This window comes from Piliocolobus tephrosceles, chromosome 9 (assembly GCF_002776525.5).
Source record: "Piliocolobus tephrosceles isolate RC106 chromosome 9, ASM277652v3, whole genome shotgun sequence".
Lineage (NCBI taxonomy): Eukaryota > Metazoa > Chordata > Mammalia > Primates > Cercopithecidae > Piliocolobus > Piliocolobus tephrosceles.
Window position 1 is genome coordinate 37,783,953 of NC_045442.1, and position 13,571 is coordinate 37,797,523.

The following is a 13,571-nucleotide window of genomic DNA, read 5'->3' on the forward strand; positions in this document are numbered from 1 at the left end:
CAAGAATTTAAAAATATTTTCTAACTTTAAAAAGACACACACATAGACTACATACACAAACACACAACTCTCCACACACCATGTTGTCAATAACTTCAAAGATGTGGCTCTAAGGCAACAGGCTTGCTGTATTCTCTTAAAGGTCTCTGTAAATCACCTTAGGCTGTGTACCCCTTTTCTCCAGGACAGTGGGGAAGCCACCCTATCTCTGAACCCAAAGATCAAAGGAGCAGGCCAGGTTACTTCCCTAGCGGAAACATTTGTTGAGGCCTAAGTTGATCCCTTGACTGATATAAAACTCCTAGAGTCTTTCATTCATTCCTTAATTCACTCAACCAACATTTATTGAATATCTTCCTAGCTGCAAGAGAACTCACCTAATGATGTTTAAGACTTGATCCTCTTTTTCAGAAGGAAGAAGGCTGGGTGGAAGATAAACCCTAAGTTGAAACATAAAATCCCCTTCTGCTCCCCAGTCTAATCACCCTATGGGCCCAGTATGTCCCTGCCCTATTACCTGTCCATCTCTGTAACTTTCTCAAAGAGTTAGAGGACAAAAGATTACTTATTCTTATCTCCCTGTTGGCCTCTTTTGACCATATTCCCAATTACCTTTCAAGAAATATCTAAATAAAAGTTACCCTTTCTGTTGCCCTCTAAAAGTAGTTTTAACAATGAGTTCATGAATTAATTATAAAAATTTGTTGATTCAGGGTTATAATTATCTTCAGGAAATCTTGCCTTTCTCTTCACCTGTAAACTCTTTTTAATTCTTCTCTAATCTCTGTATTCTTTTCACTTCTATCCTCTATATCGACATATTATTCTTTTCTGGAGAATGAGTTTTTATCCAATTGGATGTTTTAAATAGATGACGGCAATGTTATCTTCAGATGGCAATGGCTTTGCAAAGATATAAAACACCATACATCCTTTTGCCTTGACTTCCACTAAGTTTTAGTCTAGGTTTTCTAGCACAAATATCTTCTTCCTCCTCTTTCTTCTCTCTCACTCCAACTTTCATTTTATGGCTCCTGTATTCTTACCCTTATTTAGATAGTCTTTTGATATGGGTGTCCTACATAATAAAATATCTCAGGCCCTTTTTGGAAGGAGGTACAGAGCAAATAAAGTATTTCTCCACTGCTGCACTTCTCTGGTCAGAAAGTGGGTGGTGATAATTGTGACTTTGTGTGTCTGCTGCTCTTTTGGTTGTTAATGTAATCATCCATTCATTCATTTAATAAATATAAACATTTACTGAGTACCCAGTATATTCCAACACTGCTAAATGATGCACATTCCCAATAGTCAAAGATGGACTGGTACCAAGTGTGCCATGGGATAGAGATGTTGAAAAATTAGACCTAGTACTCTAGGTTGCCATATCCTCTTTAAGGGAGATGGGATCCACAGGCCTAGTAGATGGAGAAACAGGGTTACCTATGATGTCTGTTTTTGCATAATGTTTTAGGCAAAGAGAGAAAACATTATAGCTCAAGGAAGAAATCACAACTGGGAAGTAACGAAGTTTGTAATGCCAGAGAAGAAAATTGTTTAGGGGGCCCTCTTGATGTGAAATAGTTTTTACGAAAGCCAGAGTTCCTTTAACAAGCAAAGGCAATGGTATGTTACTTTTTACAGTGCCTTTGTATCTTTTTATACCCGAACAAAAATTAGCAAAAAGAAAACCCCCACAAATTATCAATATATGAAGCCTAGCAGTGAAGACACCACAGTTTCTATAGAACACCAAACTGGTTTAAGTCCCACCTCAGTTATGTATTAGATGTGTGAACCTGGGCAATTTAACTTCCCATAAGCTACATTCCTGCTATAAGATGAGGATAATAAGGAACTCTATAGAGCTATGGTGACAATTAAATGTGAAAATGTGTTTTTAAAAACTTAAGAGTGCCTGGCATATGGTACTCACTCAAGAAATCCCACTTTATTATTAAAAACAATCCAATTAATAGACAATATATAATAAAGAAATAATTATTTAAACATGCTTACAATGAACACTTGGATAAGCTTGTTAATTCTGCAGTGAAAGAAAGTTGTGGCCTCAAAGTAATTGGCTTTATTCTTTCAATTTCTGTTTCATCTGAAGCTAGATATGAGAGGCTCTAGAAATAAAAAAAATAAATATATAATTTGTCATGTACATCCCTTGTGTAGGACATTTATTCTTAAAATTCATTTATTTCATGTATTTGTCACTTTGTTGGATAACTGTTAGAAATACCAAGATTTCATATTCTATCAAAAAATAAAATATTATAACTAGTTGCGTTTAATGTTATTTTGCAATATAAGTACCTCCTGGTTTTTCCCATTAAGTTCTTTTCCTTCATTTTTCTTCTCAGTTTCGGACATTTCTGAGATTTGCTCTTGTTCATCACATTTATTCATTTTTATCCTAATTAATAATAAACGGAATTACCGAAAGCAGAAATAATGGAGGTATTTGAGAGTTGTTCCAGTTTTTGCCAAAACACATACACACACACACACACACACACACACACACACACACACACACACAAAACCAATCCCTTACAAGTAATTTTACATTCTAAGGAAATTACCAATTTGATAAATATTAAAAAAAACTTTATAATCTTGTTCTCAGCTTTCAGAGATTTCTCCCTTCTCAGTACATTTACCATTAGTGTTTACAGCCCTTTCTAAGGGCATCAAGAAACCTTTACTCTGGTGAGAATAAGTAACAGGGGAATGGGGAGATAAAAATCAAAGGACACATACCCTGTTTCCTCTCATTTTTCTTTCTCTCATATTTTTGAAGCTGTGAGAACCTGAGCAGGTATAAGGGCAGGTGATCATGGTGATATTAAATGGTAAGTCATAGTTGGTGTTTGTGCATAAACAGTAAACAGTTCATGGCATTAGCACTACTGCCACTGCTGCTGCTACTACTACTACTACTACTAGCTAATCCTTATAGAGTACTTACTAAGTATGTGCCAGGCAATAGTGTAAGTACTTTCCACGTATTAGCTGATTTAATTATCACAACCCTATGAAGTACTATTATTCCTCTTTTATTAGTAGTTCAATAAAATCTCAGTTATCTGAACAGTGTCAGAAAATTATTGATCTAGGAGTCAAGTTTTTCTGGTAGTGTAAAAGTTTATTGTTTTCAGTATAAGTTTGTTTTCCATTTTAATCATTTAAGAAGGAAATCCTTTGGTAAAATATTATATGCTCTGTTGGGAATGTAAAATGGTGCAGCTGTTTTGGAAAACAGTCTGGCAGTTCCTCAAAAATGTTAAGTACAGAGTTACCATATGACCCAGCAATTCCACTCACATACCCAAAAGAAATAAAAGCCTACGTCTGCACATACGAGGAGTGACCGCTAATGGGAAGATGATTTCTTTGGGGGGTGACTAAAACATCCTGAGATTACATTGCAGTGATGGTTGCACAATTCTGGGAATTTATTAAAAACAATTGAACTGGAGACTTTGAATGGGTGAACCATATGGTATGTGAATTATATCTCAGTAGAGCTGTTTAAAAGCTTTTATATGCTTTTTACCTTCTGAAATAGAATACAGGTGACTAAGTGCAGATATTATCTATGTGGTAGTATCCTGGGCTGAAAATCCAGCCTCATTAATGGCACTACAGAATCTGGGCAAGTTACTTAAGAACTCTATGCCTCACTTTTCTCATCTGAAGTGTAGGTTGTTGTGAGGATTAAATGCACTAATTTAAGTAAAGTGCTCAGCCCAGGACTTGGAGTAAAACAAACACTTAATAAATGTTATTATTTTCTTTGGTTTCAGGGCAATCAATATGACATCAATTAACTTGCTGTTCTTTAATACCAATGGCTTTTAACCTTTGTTACATATTAAAATCACCAGGGAAGCATTTTAAAACTCATGATATCCAGACCATACCCCATACTAACTAAATTAGAACAGTCATTTTAGAACTTCCTAAGTGATTTCAATCTATAATAATTTAGGGAATAAGTGTTACGAGTAACTTAGACAATGGGTGTTATGCCCAGATTTTCTTCTGAGGGAAACTATTGAGGCAGGGTCTATAGCTTCCTCCTTTCTATTCTGAGCCAAATGACTCTGGGAAATGATGAAGGTCCTGATGCTATTTTATCAAATGTTGTTGCATTTCCTGCTTGCATAGCTTGCATTTTCTTTCTCATTTTAAAAGTTTCTTTGGCAGTTATCTGAATCTTCTCCAGGTAGGCAGTGCCAAACAGAGAACATGAGTGAAGACAATATAAGAAATCTGGGTTCTCTGTGTTATTTGCCAGTGCTGTGGTTTGGGTTCAGGGGCAGAAGACAACACAATCTATCATCTATACCGACTGACACATCCAGTCTCTCTAAGCTGAATGCAGTGTTGCTAACATTTAACAAGGAGAGTTTGCCACCTGCACGAGAAGACAGGGCTATTTCTTCAACTTTCTGCTACCTCATTTCTGCCACTGTAACTTTCTAAAACTTGCTCTAGCTGAGATTATCAATAATCTCCATGTCAGGAAATCCAATGAACATTTTTAGTAGTGAACTTAACTGATAATAACTGCTAACCACTTCCTCCTACTTAAAATACTCCCGCTTCCTTGCCTCTGGGGCAAAATACTCTACAATGGGCGCTTCTCTGTCCTTCCTCTGGTTTCTCCTCCTCTACCAAGCTATTCAAACCAATTTCTCAAGACTCAGTGCTTGGGGTCTCTCCTCATTTTATTCTCTGCCTTCTCCCTAGGCAGTTTCATGCACACTCATGGCTTTAATTATGATTATTTACTATGCCACAGACCATGGACCTAGCTGCCCACTCAATTGCTTTATTTAGAGATATCTCAAAGGCACATCAACTTCAACATGCCCCAAACCAAATACATGATGAGATGATAACCTGAGCTCAGAGTCTAGGTACCATGCCTTCTTATCATGAGTACTATCTCTCCAGGAAGCCTAGCTACAAGTTTATTCAGTTAGGGCTCACAAGGACCAGGTATGTTGTGAGGTCAACAGTGGTAAAGTTGGCCAGGAAACAGTTCCGAGAAACATCTTCAAACAGATAGCTTCTCTAATTGATCAGAATGATACTTTTAACTGCTTAAACTAAATGCCCCAATTTAGGATTGCTGGGGCTAGCCCAGCTGGGGCCAACCTGGTGAATGACAGTGTTGTATTTAGCTGAGAGGCAGTCTGGAGAGACAAATTCAAGCCAAAGTCAGCTGGAAAAGTTGAATGTCAGGAATAATAAACGCAAAGGGCCTCAGGTGGGACTGGAGTTCAGAATAGTGGCAACAAGAGTTAGTGTTGAGCAGGCAATATGGGTCCAAAGACATTGTTCTGGGTAACCCTATGACATCTGTGTCTCCTCTTTGTTGCTGAAGGGTTCATGATGCATGGGTGTGTCAGGTTGGTTTAAAGGATTAAAAGCAAGTCATTACATTTACATTAATTTAGGAGTCTAAGATGAAGTTCAATGCTGGATTTAGGTTTAGAAACCGTCCAAAGCACTTTTGTTAAAAAAAAAAAAAAAAAACACTGCAGCAGGAAAAAAAAAAATCAACAAAATAAACATTTTTCTTATTTGCCTGAAATTGTACTAACCTTTTACTCTTTTGAAAACCAAAAGACCCAGGACAATGGATTGTGGGGAGAAAATTAGTTATTTCCCTGTGAGTTCACAAACAGCTTAAGTGTTTGGGTTTGAATTGAAATTATTTCCTCCATCAGACATGGTTTTATGATTTTATCAAATTATCTAAAATGTGTTTCACCTAAAGTATGATTGCTGGCTCCACATTCATCTTTATAAGAATGTGCCAAACTGTTTCCAAAGTAGTTGTACCATTTTGCATTCCCATCAGCAATGAATCAGTTTCCACTGCTCAGCATCCTTTCCAGCATTTGTTAATGTCTTGTCTTTCCTTTCCTTTAGTTTTGGATTTTAGCCATCCTAATAGGCGTGTAGCACCATTTAATTGTGGTTTTAATTTGCATTTCTCTATTGACATGACAATAGAGAATGACATGACAATGTTGAACATCTTTTCATGTGTTCATTTCCCATCCATATACATTCTTGAGTGAAGTGTCTGTTCAAATTCTTTCCCCATGTTTAATCGGGTTTTCTTAAGTTGTAAGAATTCCACTTTATATATTCAATATATATGTGCATATATATATGTTTATATATTTAAGATAGAAATTCTTTGTTGACTATGTGGAATAGTTTCCTAGCTTCTGGATGTCTTCCTAGTCACTGTGAATTCCCACTTATTCATAAGCAGTTCCTCAGGAGACCAGTAAGAGCAAATAGAGCAGCCACTTACCTCTGAACCTGTAAATTTATTGGGGTGCTTGTAAACCCTTGCCGCTGTCGAAGAGATTTAATCTGTTTCCAAGTTCGTAATATACTGCGTAGTAGGGAGAAGTCCTTTCCCCTTTCTAAGTCATACATCTGTTTTGTATTACTACAACAAAAATGGCAGAGCAAAAATTTGTCAGTGGATTAGAACTAAAAGCCTTCAAAGGTGGCATGAAAGAATGTATTGCAATAACTCTTCTGAACTCCCTCCCCACTTTATTTTTTTCATTTTATACACACCTGAACCCCATGTTACTATATTTTATGTTACCCACTGCAATTCCATTAGAAATTCGTTCCTTTATGACTTAATGGCTTTTCACTATTCAAAAGTGCCTTGCTAAAATGCAAATGCTCCTGAGAAAACAAATAGCCTAGCTAGAACTCTACGATATTTTTTTTTTCTTTTTTGAGACAGAGTCTCGCTCTGTTGCCCAGGCTGGAGTGCTATGGTGTGATCTCAGTTCACTGCAACCTCCATCTCCCGGGTTCAAGCAATTCTCCTGCCTCAGCCTCCCAAGTATCTGGGACTACAGGCATGTGCCACCATGCCTGGCTAATTTTTATATTTTAGTAGAGATGGGGTTTTACCCATGTTGGGCAGGCTGGTCTCAAACTTCTGACCTCAAGTGATCTGCCTTTGGCCTCCTAAAGCACTGAGGTTATAAGCATGAGCCAATGAGCCCTGCCAGAACTCTACAAAATTCTGAAGTACCAAAGAGAGAAGAGCAATAGTGGAAGAAAGGAGCAGTAAAAGAAAGGGAGTGGAAAGCCCTTATTTTTAATAATTGTGCTTGCTGTCTATTCAGGATTTAGTTAATTTCTGGTTGGCACTTCATTATTTATAAAAAAGAAGATGCAAAACAGCTGGTGCATGTCCCTTCCAATGCTTTGGTGCATTATGATGCTCCCACAACTTTTATTTTGCCACCTAAGTTCTAGTTGGATGGTTCCAAAGCCACTGGTGAGGTATTGGCTTAGATTAAGGATGCCAAAATCTCACGAGGTCTTGATGGGAAAGGATGGTGGTAGCCTAGTACCACAGAGTTTGAGTCACACTAAGAAAGTGCTGGGGAGGGATTCTTATTTAGTTAAAGGGCATGAAGATAGAAAATATGCATTTCAAGGCCAAGCATGGTGGTGCATGCCTATAATCTCAGCATTTTAGAGGCCAAGGTGGGGTGGATCACTGGAGCCCAGAAGTTCAAGAACAGCCTGGGCAACATGGTGAAACCCTGTCTCTACAAAAGTTATGAAAATTAGCCGGGCATGATGGTGCACACTTGTAGTCCCAGCTACTCAGGAGACTGAGGTGGGAGGACCACTTGAGCCTAGAAGGTTGAGACTGCAGTGAGCCGTGATTGTGCCACTGCACTCCAGGCCAGGCAACAGATGGAGATCTTGTCTCAAAAAAAAGAAAATATATATTTCATAACTCAGTTTATATCACTTCCTCAGTACAGCCTTGCTTGAAAACCCCCACAACAAAATTAAATTTTCTTATATCCCTTCATGCTTTTCCTTTTAAATATTCATCACACTTGTAATAAGTCATTCAACGTCTGTTTCCCCGTGTGATATCAAGGTTCAGAATACTTTAGGATAACAAGTGTTTATTGTAAATGTTACCAACATTTTTTTGTAAGCTTCCATTACCTCCCAGTCCACTCACGTAGCTGAAGTGTGAAACAAGAATACTTAAAGGAGTGTGGTCATTTTGAGTAGGTGCCATAAGAAGTGTGATACAGTAGAAAGGATAGCAAGATACTTGGAGTCGACAAACCCAGTGTTAACTGCAGTTCTCCAACTTACTTAAGAAAACTGCTTAAGTGTTCTGAGTCTTCATATGCTCAATTTTTCTTCAACCTCTTGACACCTATTTGAATGAAGTACCTCTAAACTGAAAGCAATGGATCAAATTATTAATCAGAAAATAATAAAATAAAGACACTATTCTCCATGTATTTCCAGATTTTCTGGAAATTGTATAATGTATTTATTACAATTTTTTCAGGTTAACAATTAGAACACTGCTTCAAATTTAAAGGTACTTTGCCTGATAGGCTAATAATCATATTTTTAGAATATTGAAGTAACATACTGTTTTAAAAAAGTTTCTTCTAAGTTTCATAACTTTGCAAACACATTATATTAGTATGTTAAATTACACTAATTAACATATTGTATTAGTATGCTAAGTTACACTAATTAATTTCTAATGTTAAACCATCCTTGCATTCCTTGGATTATTCCAATTTGGAATAATCCAAATTTGGTTATAATGTATTATTTGATAAAATTTTGTTTAGTATTGTAGTATCTATGTTCATGAATGAAATTCAGTTACAATATTTTTATATGGTTGCCAGGTTTTAATTTCAAGGATATGATAACCTCATTAAACGAGCTGAAAATGTAGCCTCTTTTTCTTTTATTTGAAAGAGTTTGTGAAGAAGAGTAGTTATCTTTAAATAAGAGGATGTGAAACTTTTTCATGCATCAGAATCACCTGCAGGGCTGGCTAAGCACAGATTGCCAGGCCCTACCTGTAAAGTTTCCAATTCAGTGGTCTGTGGTAGACTGGATGATGTGCATTTCTAACAAATTCCCAGGTGAAGGTGATGATGCTGGTCTGGGAACCATACTTTGAGACCCACTGCTTTAAATGTTCTAGAAAGTACTCTAGTCATCTGAGCCTCGAGTTTTCTTTGCAGAAAGATTTCAAATTAACGGTTTGATTTCTTTAACAATTATTGAATTACTTAAGGTTTTTTTTTCTTCTTTGTCTTTTACTTCTTGAATATGTTTGATTAGCTGTATTCTGTGTAGATTTGTCTTTTCCATATAAATGTTTACATTCTTTAGCATAAAGTTATTTAAAATATAAAGCATCCATAATAATGTTCCCTTTCTTTTCCTGACATTGTATATTTGTGCTATTTCACTTTTTCCACTTGATCAGCTTTCCCAGAGTTTATCAATTTTTATCCAACATTTGAGTGTATTGATTTTCTCTATTATAGTTTTATTATAAATTTCTGTTTATCTCTGTTATTTCATTTCTCTTACCCTTTATCCTCATTTCTTTTCTTTCTATTTTCTCCTTTTGAGTCTCCTCCAATGAATATGTTGATCCACTTAATGGTGTTCCACAAGTCTCTTAGGCTCTGTTTGTGTTTCTTCAATTTTTTTTTCTTTCTGTTGCTCAGATTCAATGATTTACATTGTCCTATCTTCAAGATCACTAATTCTTTCTTCTGCCTGCTGTAATCTGCCTTTGAATCTTTCTAGTGACTTTTTCATTTCAATTATACTTTTCAGCTTCATTCTCTTTTTCAATTTTCTATCTCTTTATTGTTACTTCCATTTTGTTTATATGTGGTTTATTTGTTTGTTTATTTATTTATTTATTTACTGAGACAGCATCTCACTCTGTTGCCCAGGCTAGAGTGCAGTGGCACAATCTCAGCTCACTGCAAGCTCTGCCTCCCAGGTTCAAGCAATTCTCCTGCCTCAGCCTCCAGAGTAGCTGGGACTACAGGTGCACACCACGACACTTGGCTGATTTTTGTATTTTTAGTACAGATGTGGTTTCACCATGTTAGCTAGGCTGGTCTTGAACTCCTGGCCTCAAGCAATCTGCCCACCTCAGCCTCTCAAAGTGCTGGGATTACAGGCTTGGAGCCACCGCATCCAGCCTATTTTGTTTATGCATGGTTTAACATCCAGTTTTCTTGACTTTCTTGACATCTTTCTTTAGTTCTTTGCACATCTTTAAGACAGTTGTTTTAAAGTCTTTATCTGGTAGATCTGCCATTGAGTAGGTCTTTATCTAGTAGGTTTTTTTTTTTTTTTTTTTTTTTTGGCACAGTTTCTGTTGATTTATTCTTTTCCTTTGAGTTGGCCATACTTTCCTGTTTCTTTGTATACCTTCGTGTTTTTCTGTTGTTGAAAACTGGATATTTGAATCTAATAATGTGGTAACTCTAGAAATCACATTGTCCTCCTTTCCCAGGGCTTGCTGTTTTTTGTTATTGTTATTTTTTTAAAAAATCATGGCCTGGTGTGGTGGCTCACACCTGTAATCCCAGGACTTTGGGAGGCCAAGGCAGGTGGATCATCTGACGTCAGGAGTTCGAGACCAGCCTGGCCAGCATGGTGAACCCCCATCTCTACTGAAAATACAAAAATTAGCCAGGTGTGGTGGCATGTGCCTGTAGTCCCAGCTACTTGGGAGGCTGAGGCAGGAGAATCGCTTGAACCCAGGAAGCAGAGGTCACAGTGAGCCAAGATCGTGCCAGTGCACTCTTGCCTGGGTGACAGAGCGAGACTCTGTCTCCAAAACAAACAAACAAACAAACAAACAAAATCATTGTCAGCTGTTTCTGTGCCCAGGATCAGGCTGAGGTATAAACATAAGGATCTCTCAGGTCTTTTCTGAGTCGATGCCTTTCCCTGTGCATGTGTGGTCACTTTCTAATTTTCCCTGTATATGCAGTTGCTTTCAAATGTCATAGTCTTTAATATCTGGATCCCAAAAGAGGAAAAAGAAACAATGAAGGGGTGCAGAAGGGGCACCAGCTTTTTAAATCCCCTGGAAGTCACTTTATCCAGAGATAGAGGGGCTTGCAACAATGGGGAAGAGTACAACAATAATGGTCCCCCTCTCATTGCACCTCTGTGATTAGAAGTAAGCAGTGATTAGAGCACATGTTCCCAATATTTGTAGGATAAGGTCCTTTTTGCTTACCTTAAGGTCCTTTTTGCTTCCCTTGCGCTCCTGAAAAATGCGTGTGGGTTACTCCAGGAACATGTGCACAGCTGCCTGCCATGAGGCTGAGGGGCAGGGGTGCGGAGATAGCTGCTACTGTACTAACAGCTGACATTGACCAAAATTAACCCCAATTTACCACCCAAGCCTTCCTCTGGATGCTGCAAGCCTTCAATACACTCCAATGTTCCAAAATATAGGCTTTTCATATCCATTAGTTCTGCATCTACAGATTAACCAATCTCAGATTTAAAACATTTTTTAAAAAGCCAATAAAAAAATTAACAAGAGTAAAAAATAATGTGAATAAACAAATACAGTAGAACACAACTATGTACATAGCATTTACATTGTAGTGGGTATTATAAGTAATCTAGAAATGATTTAAAGTATATGAGAGGATGTGCATAGGTTATATGCAAATACTATGTTGTTTTATACAAGGGACTTGAACATCCATGAATTTTGGTGTCTGTAGGAGGTTCTGGAACCAATCCCTTGCAGTTACTGAGGGACAACTGTAGTTACATCAGACAGGTTCTCTGCTAGTACAACTGCTGTCTAGGTGGGGAGATGAATTCCTAGTGCTGCTTCTTCTTCCATCTTCCTAGAAACTCCTTCCATTGAATTTTTTAAATTTTCATTTTATGTTTTTCAATTCTATAAATTCCCTTTGGTTCTTCTTATATAAAAATAGCTCAAGAAGTACTCAGTAATTTACTCTATCTTGTTTGTAGATCATATTTTCAAGCTTGTTTTTATTTTTATTTTATTTATTTATTTATTTATTTTTTTGAGACGGAGTCTCACTCTGTCACCCAGGCTGGAGTGCAGTGACCGGATCTCAGCTCACTGCAAGCTCCGCCTCCTGGGTTTAAGCCATTCTCCTGCCTCAGCCTCCCGAGTAGCTGGGACTACAGGCGCACACCACCTCGCCCAGCTAGTTTTTTGTATTTTTTAGTAGAGACGGGGTTTCACCATGTTAGCCAGGATGGTCTCGATCTCCTGACCTTGTGATCCGCCCGTCTAGGCCTCCCAAAGTACTGGGATTACAGGCTTGAGCCACCGTGCCCGGCCTTGTTTTTATTTTTAAATCATATTTTAAAAAGTTATATTATTTTCTATATTTGATAATTCTATTTTCTTAAGCTTTTGCTTTGTATGAGCCTACTATTATTTCTTACGGCTCTTATTCATGCTGTCTTTGTGCATGTGTGATAAAAGAGGTTGTAAACTGTAAGCTCATGTTCCTTAAAGTGTTATATCTTTGAATAATCTCTGAGCTAGGATTAAAACTGTGCTCTTTCAGAAAAAATATGTATTTGCTTTGCCAGTTGTTTGGTGCCAATGCCAATCTGGGACTATTTTAAGTTAAATTCTAAATCTGAGATAGATTTTAGGCTAAATAAGTTGTATAAATTCATGTCAGAAATCTGAATGAAGGCTGTCTTCTGATTACGAATACCTTCCAGTGAATTTTCCTGCTCTTAGAGATTCTGTGACACATGAATATATTTTGTCTTGGAATTACTTTTCCAGTTATTTCACACTTTCATAACTTCGCTTTCCAGTCTATATGCCAATAGCTCCCAACTTGTAGACCATGCTTTTCACAGGGTTCCTTAAATCTACTACTTGTGAAATATTGTCTTTAGACTGAAATAATAACATATCTGGCACATGTGTAAATGTGCACCAATTATCAAATATACATTAACACTTCAGATCAATATAATCCAAGTCAATTTCAAAGTACTCATGAACTCACAGTTCTTCAACTTTTTCAAAAAAATCAATGGATGTTAAAACTAGAATTACTTTCACATGGCACCCCTGTGAAATATTTTTACACAAACGTGGGTCTTAAAAGAGATTGAAACCATTTCTGTAATCGCCTAAAGAGTAGGGATTGTGTACTTTTCTTTATCTTCCATAGCAAGTACAGTACTTTGTCTAAAGAAGTTACCTAATGAATGCTTGATGAACATGAATGGCTCAAAACCTACCTTATTTGCCAATAATAATCTTGTAAAGATTTTCTGGTCAACTGGTTTATTTCTGAATTTTCATTTGACAATTTAGTAGCATCTGTCAGTGCTTTCAGCTATAACAAAAAAAAGAGCTCTTTGGTATATTTTATCTGCCTGTTACCATTACTCCAGCTCACCTATAGGTCAAGGTGTGTGCAGCAGCAGAACAAATGTATAACTTTGTGTGCATTATTGGCTTATCTTCCACAATATATTTTATATAAGCACCTTGGGGAGGAACTGAGAAAAGCCTCAATATCTTTGCGGCAATAAACATCAATTTAGTATCTAATAACATCTAGTATCTTGAATATTACTAGACAATCAATTCATCAATTGATATAAAGAAATGCCATTAGATCAAGAAGGAATATTGAGCACAG

The 13,571-nt window shown here is 37.0% G+C and overlaps 1 protein-coding gene across 1 annotated transcript in view; it reads right to left on the reverse strand.

Moving 5' to 3' along the window:
- The window catches only part of CC2D2B (coiled-coil and C2 domain containing 2B), a 113,712-nt gene that overhangs the window by 64,674 nt on the left and 35,467 nt on the right, over positions 1-13,571 (reverse strand). The window contains 4 exon segments of the mRNA XM_023206253.2: positions 2,020-2,132; positions 2,326-2,425; positions 6,353-6,493; positions 13,165-13,262. Coding sequence (XP_023062021.2) covers positions 2,020-2,132; positions 2,326-2,425; positions 6,353-6,493; positions 13,165-13,262 — 452 coding nt within the window.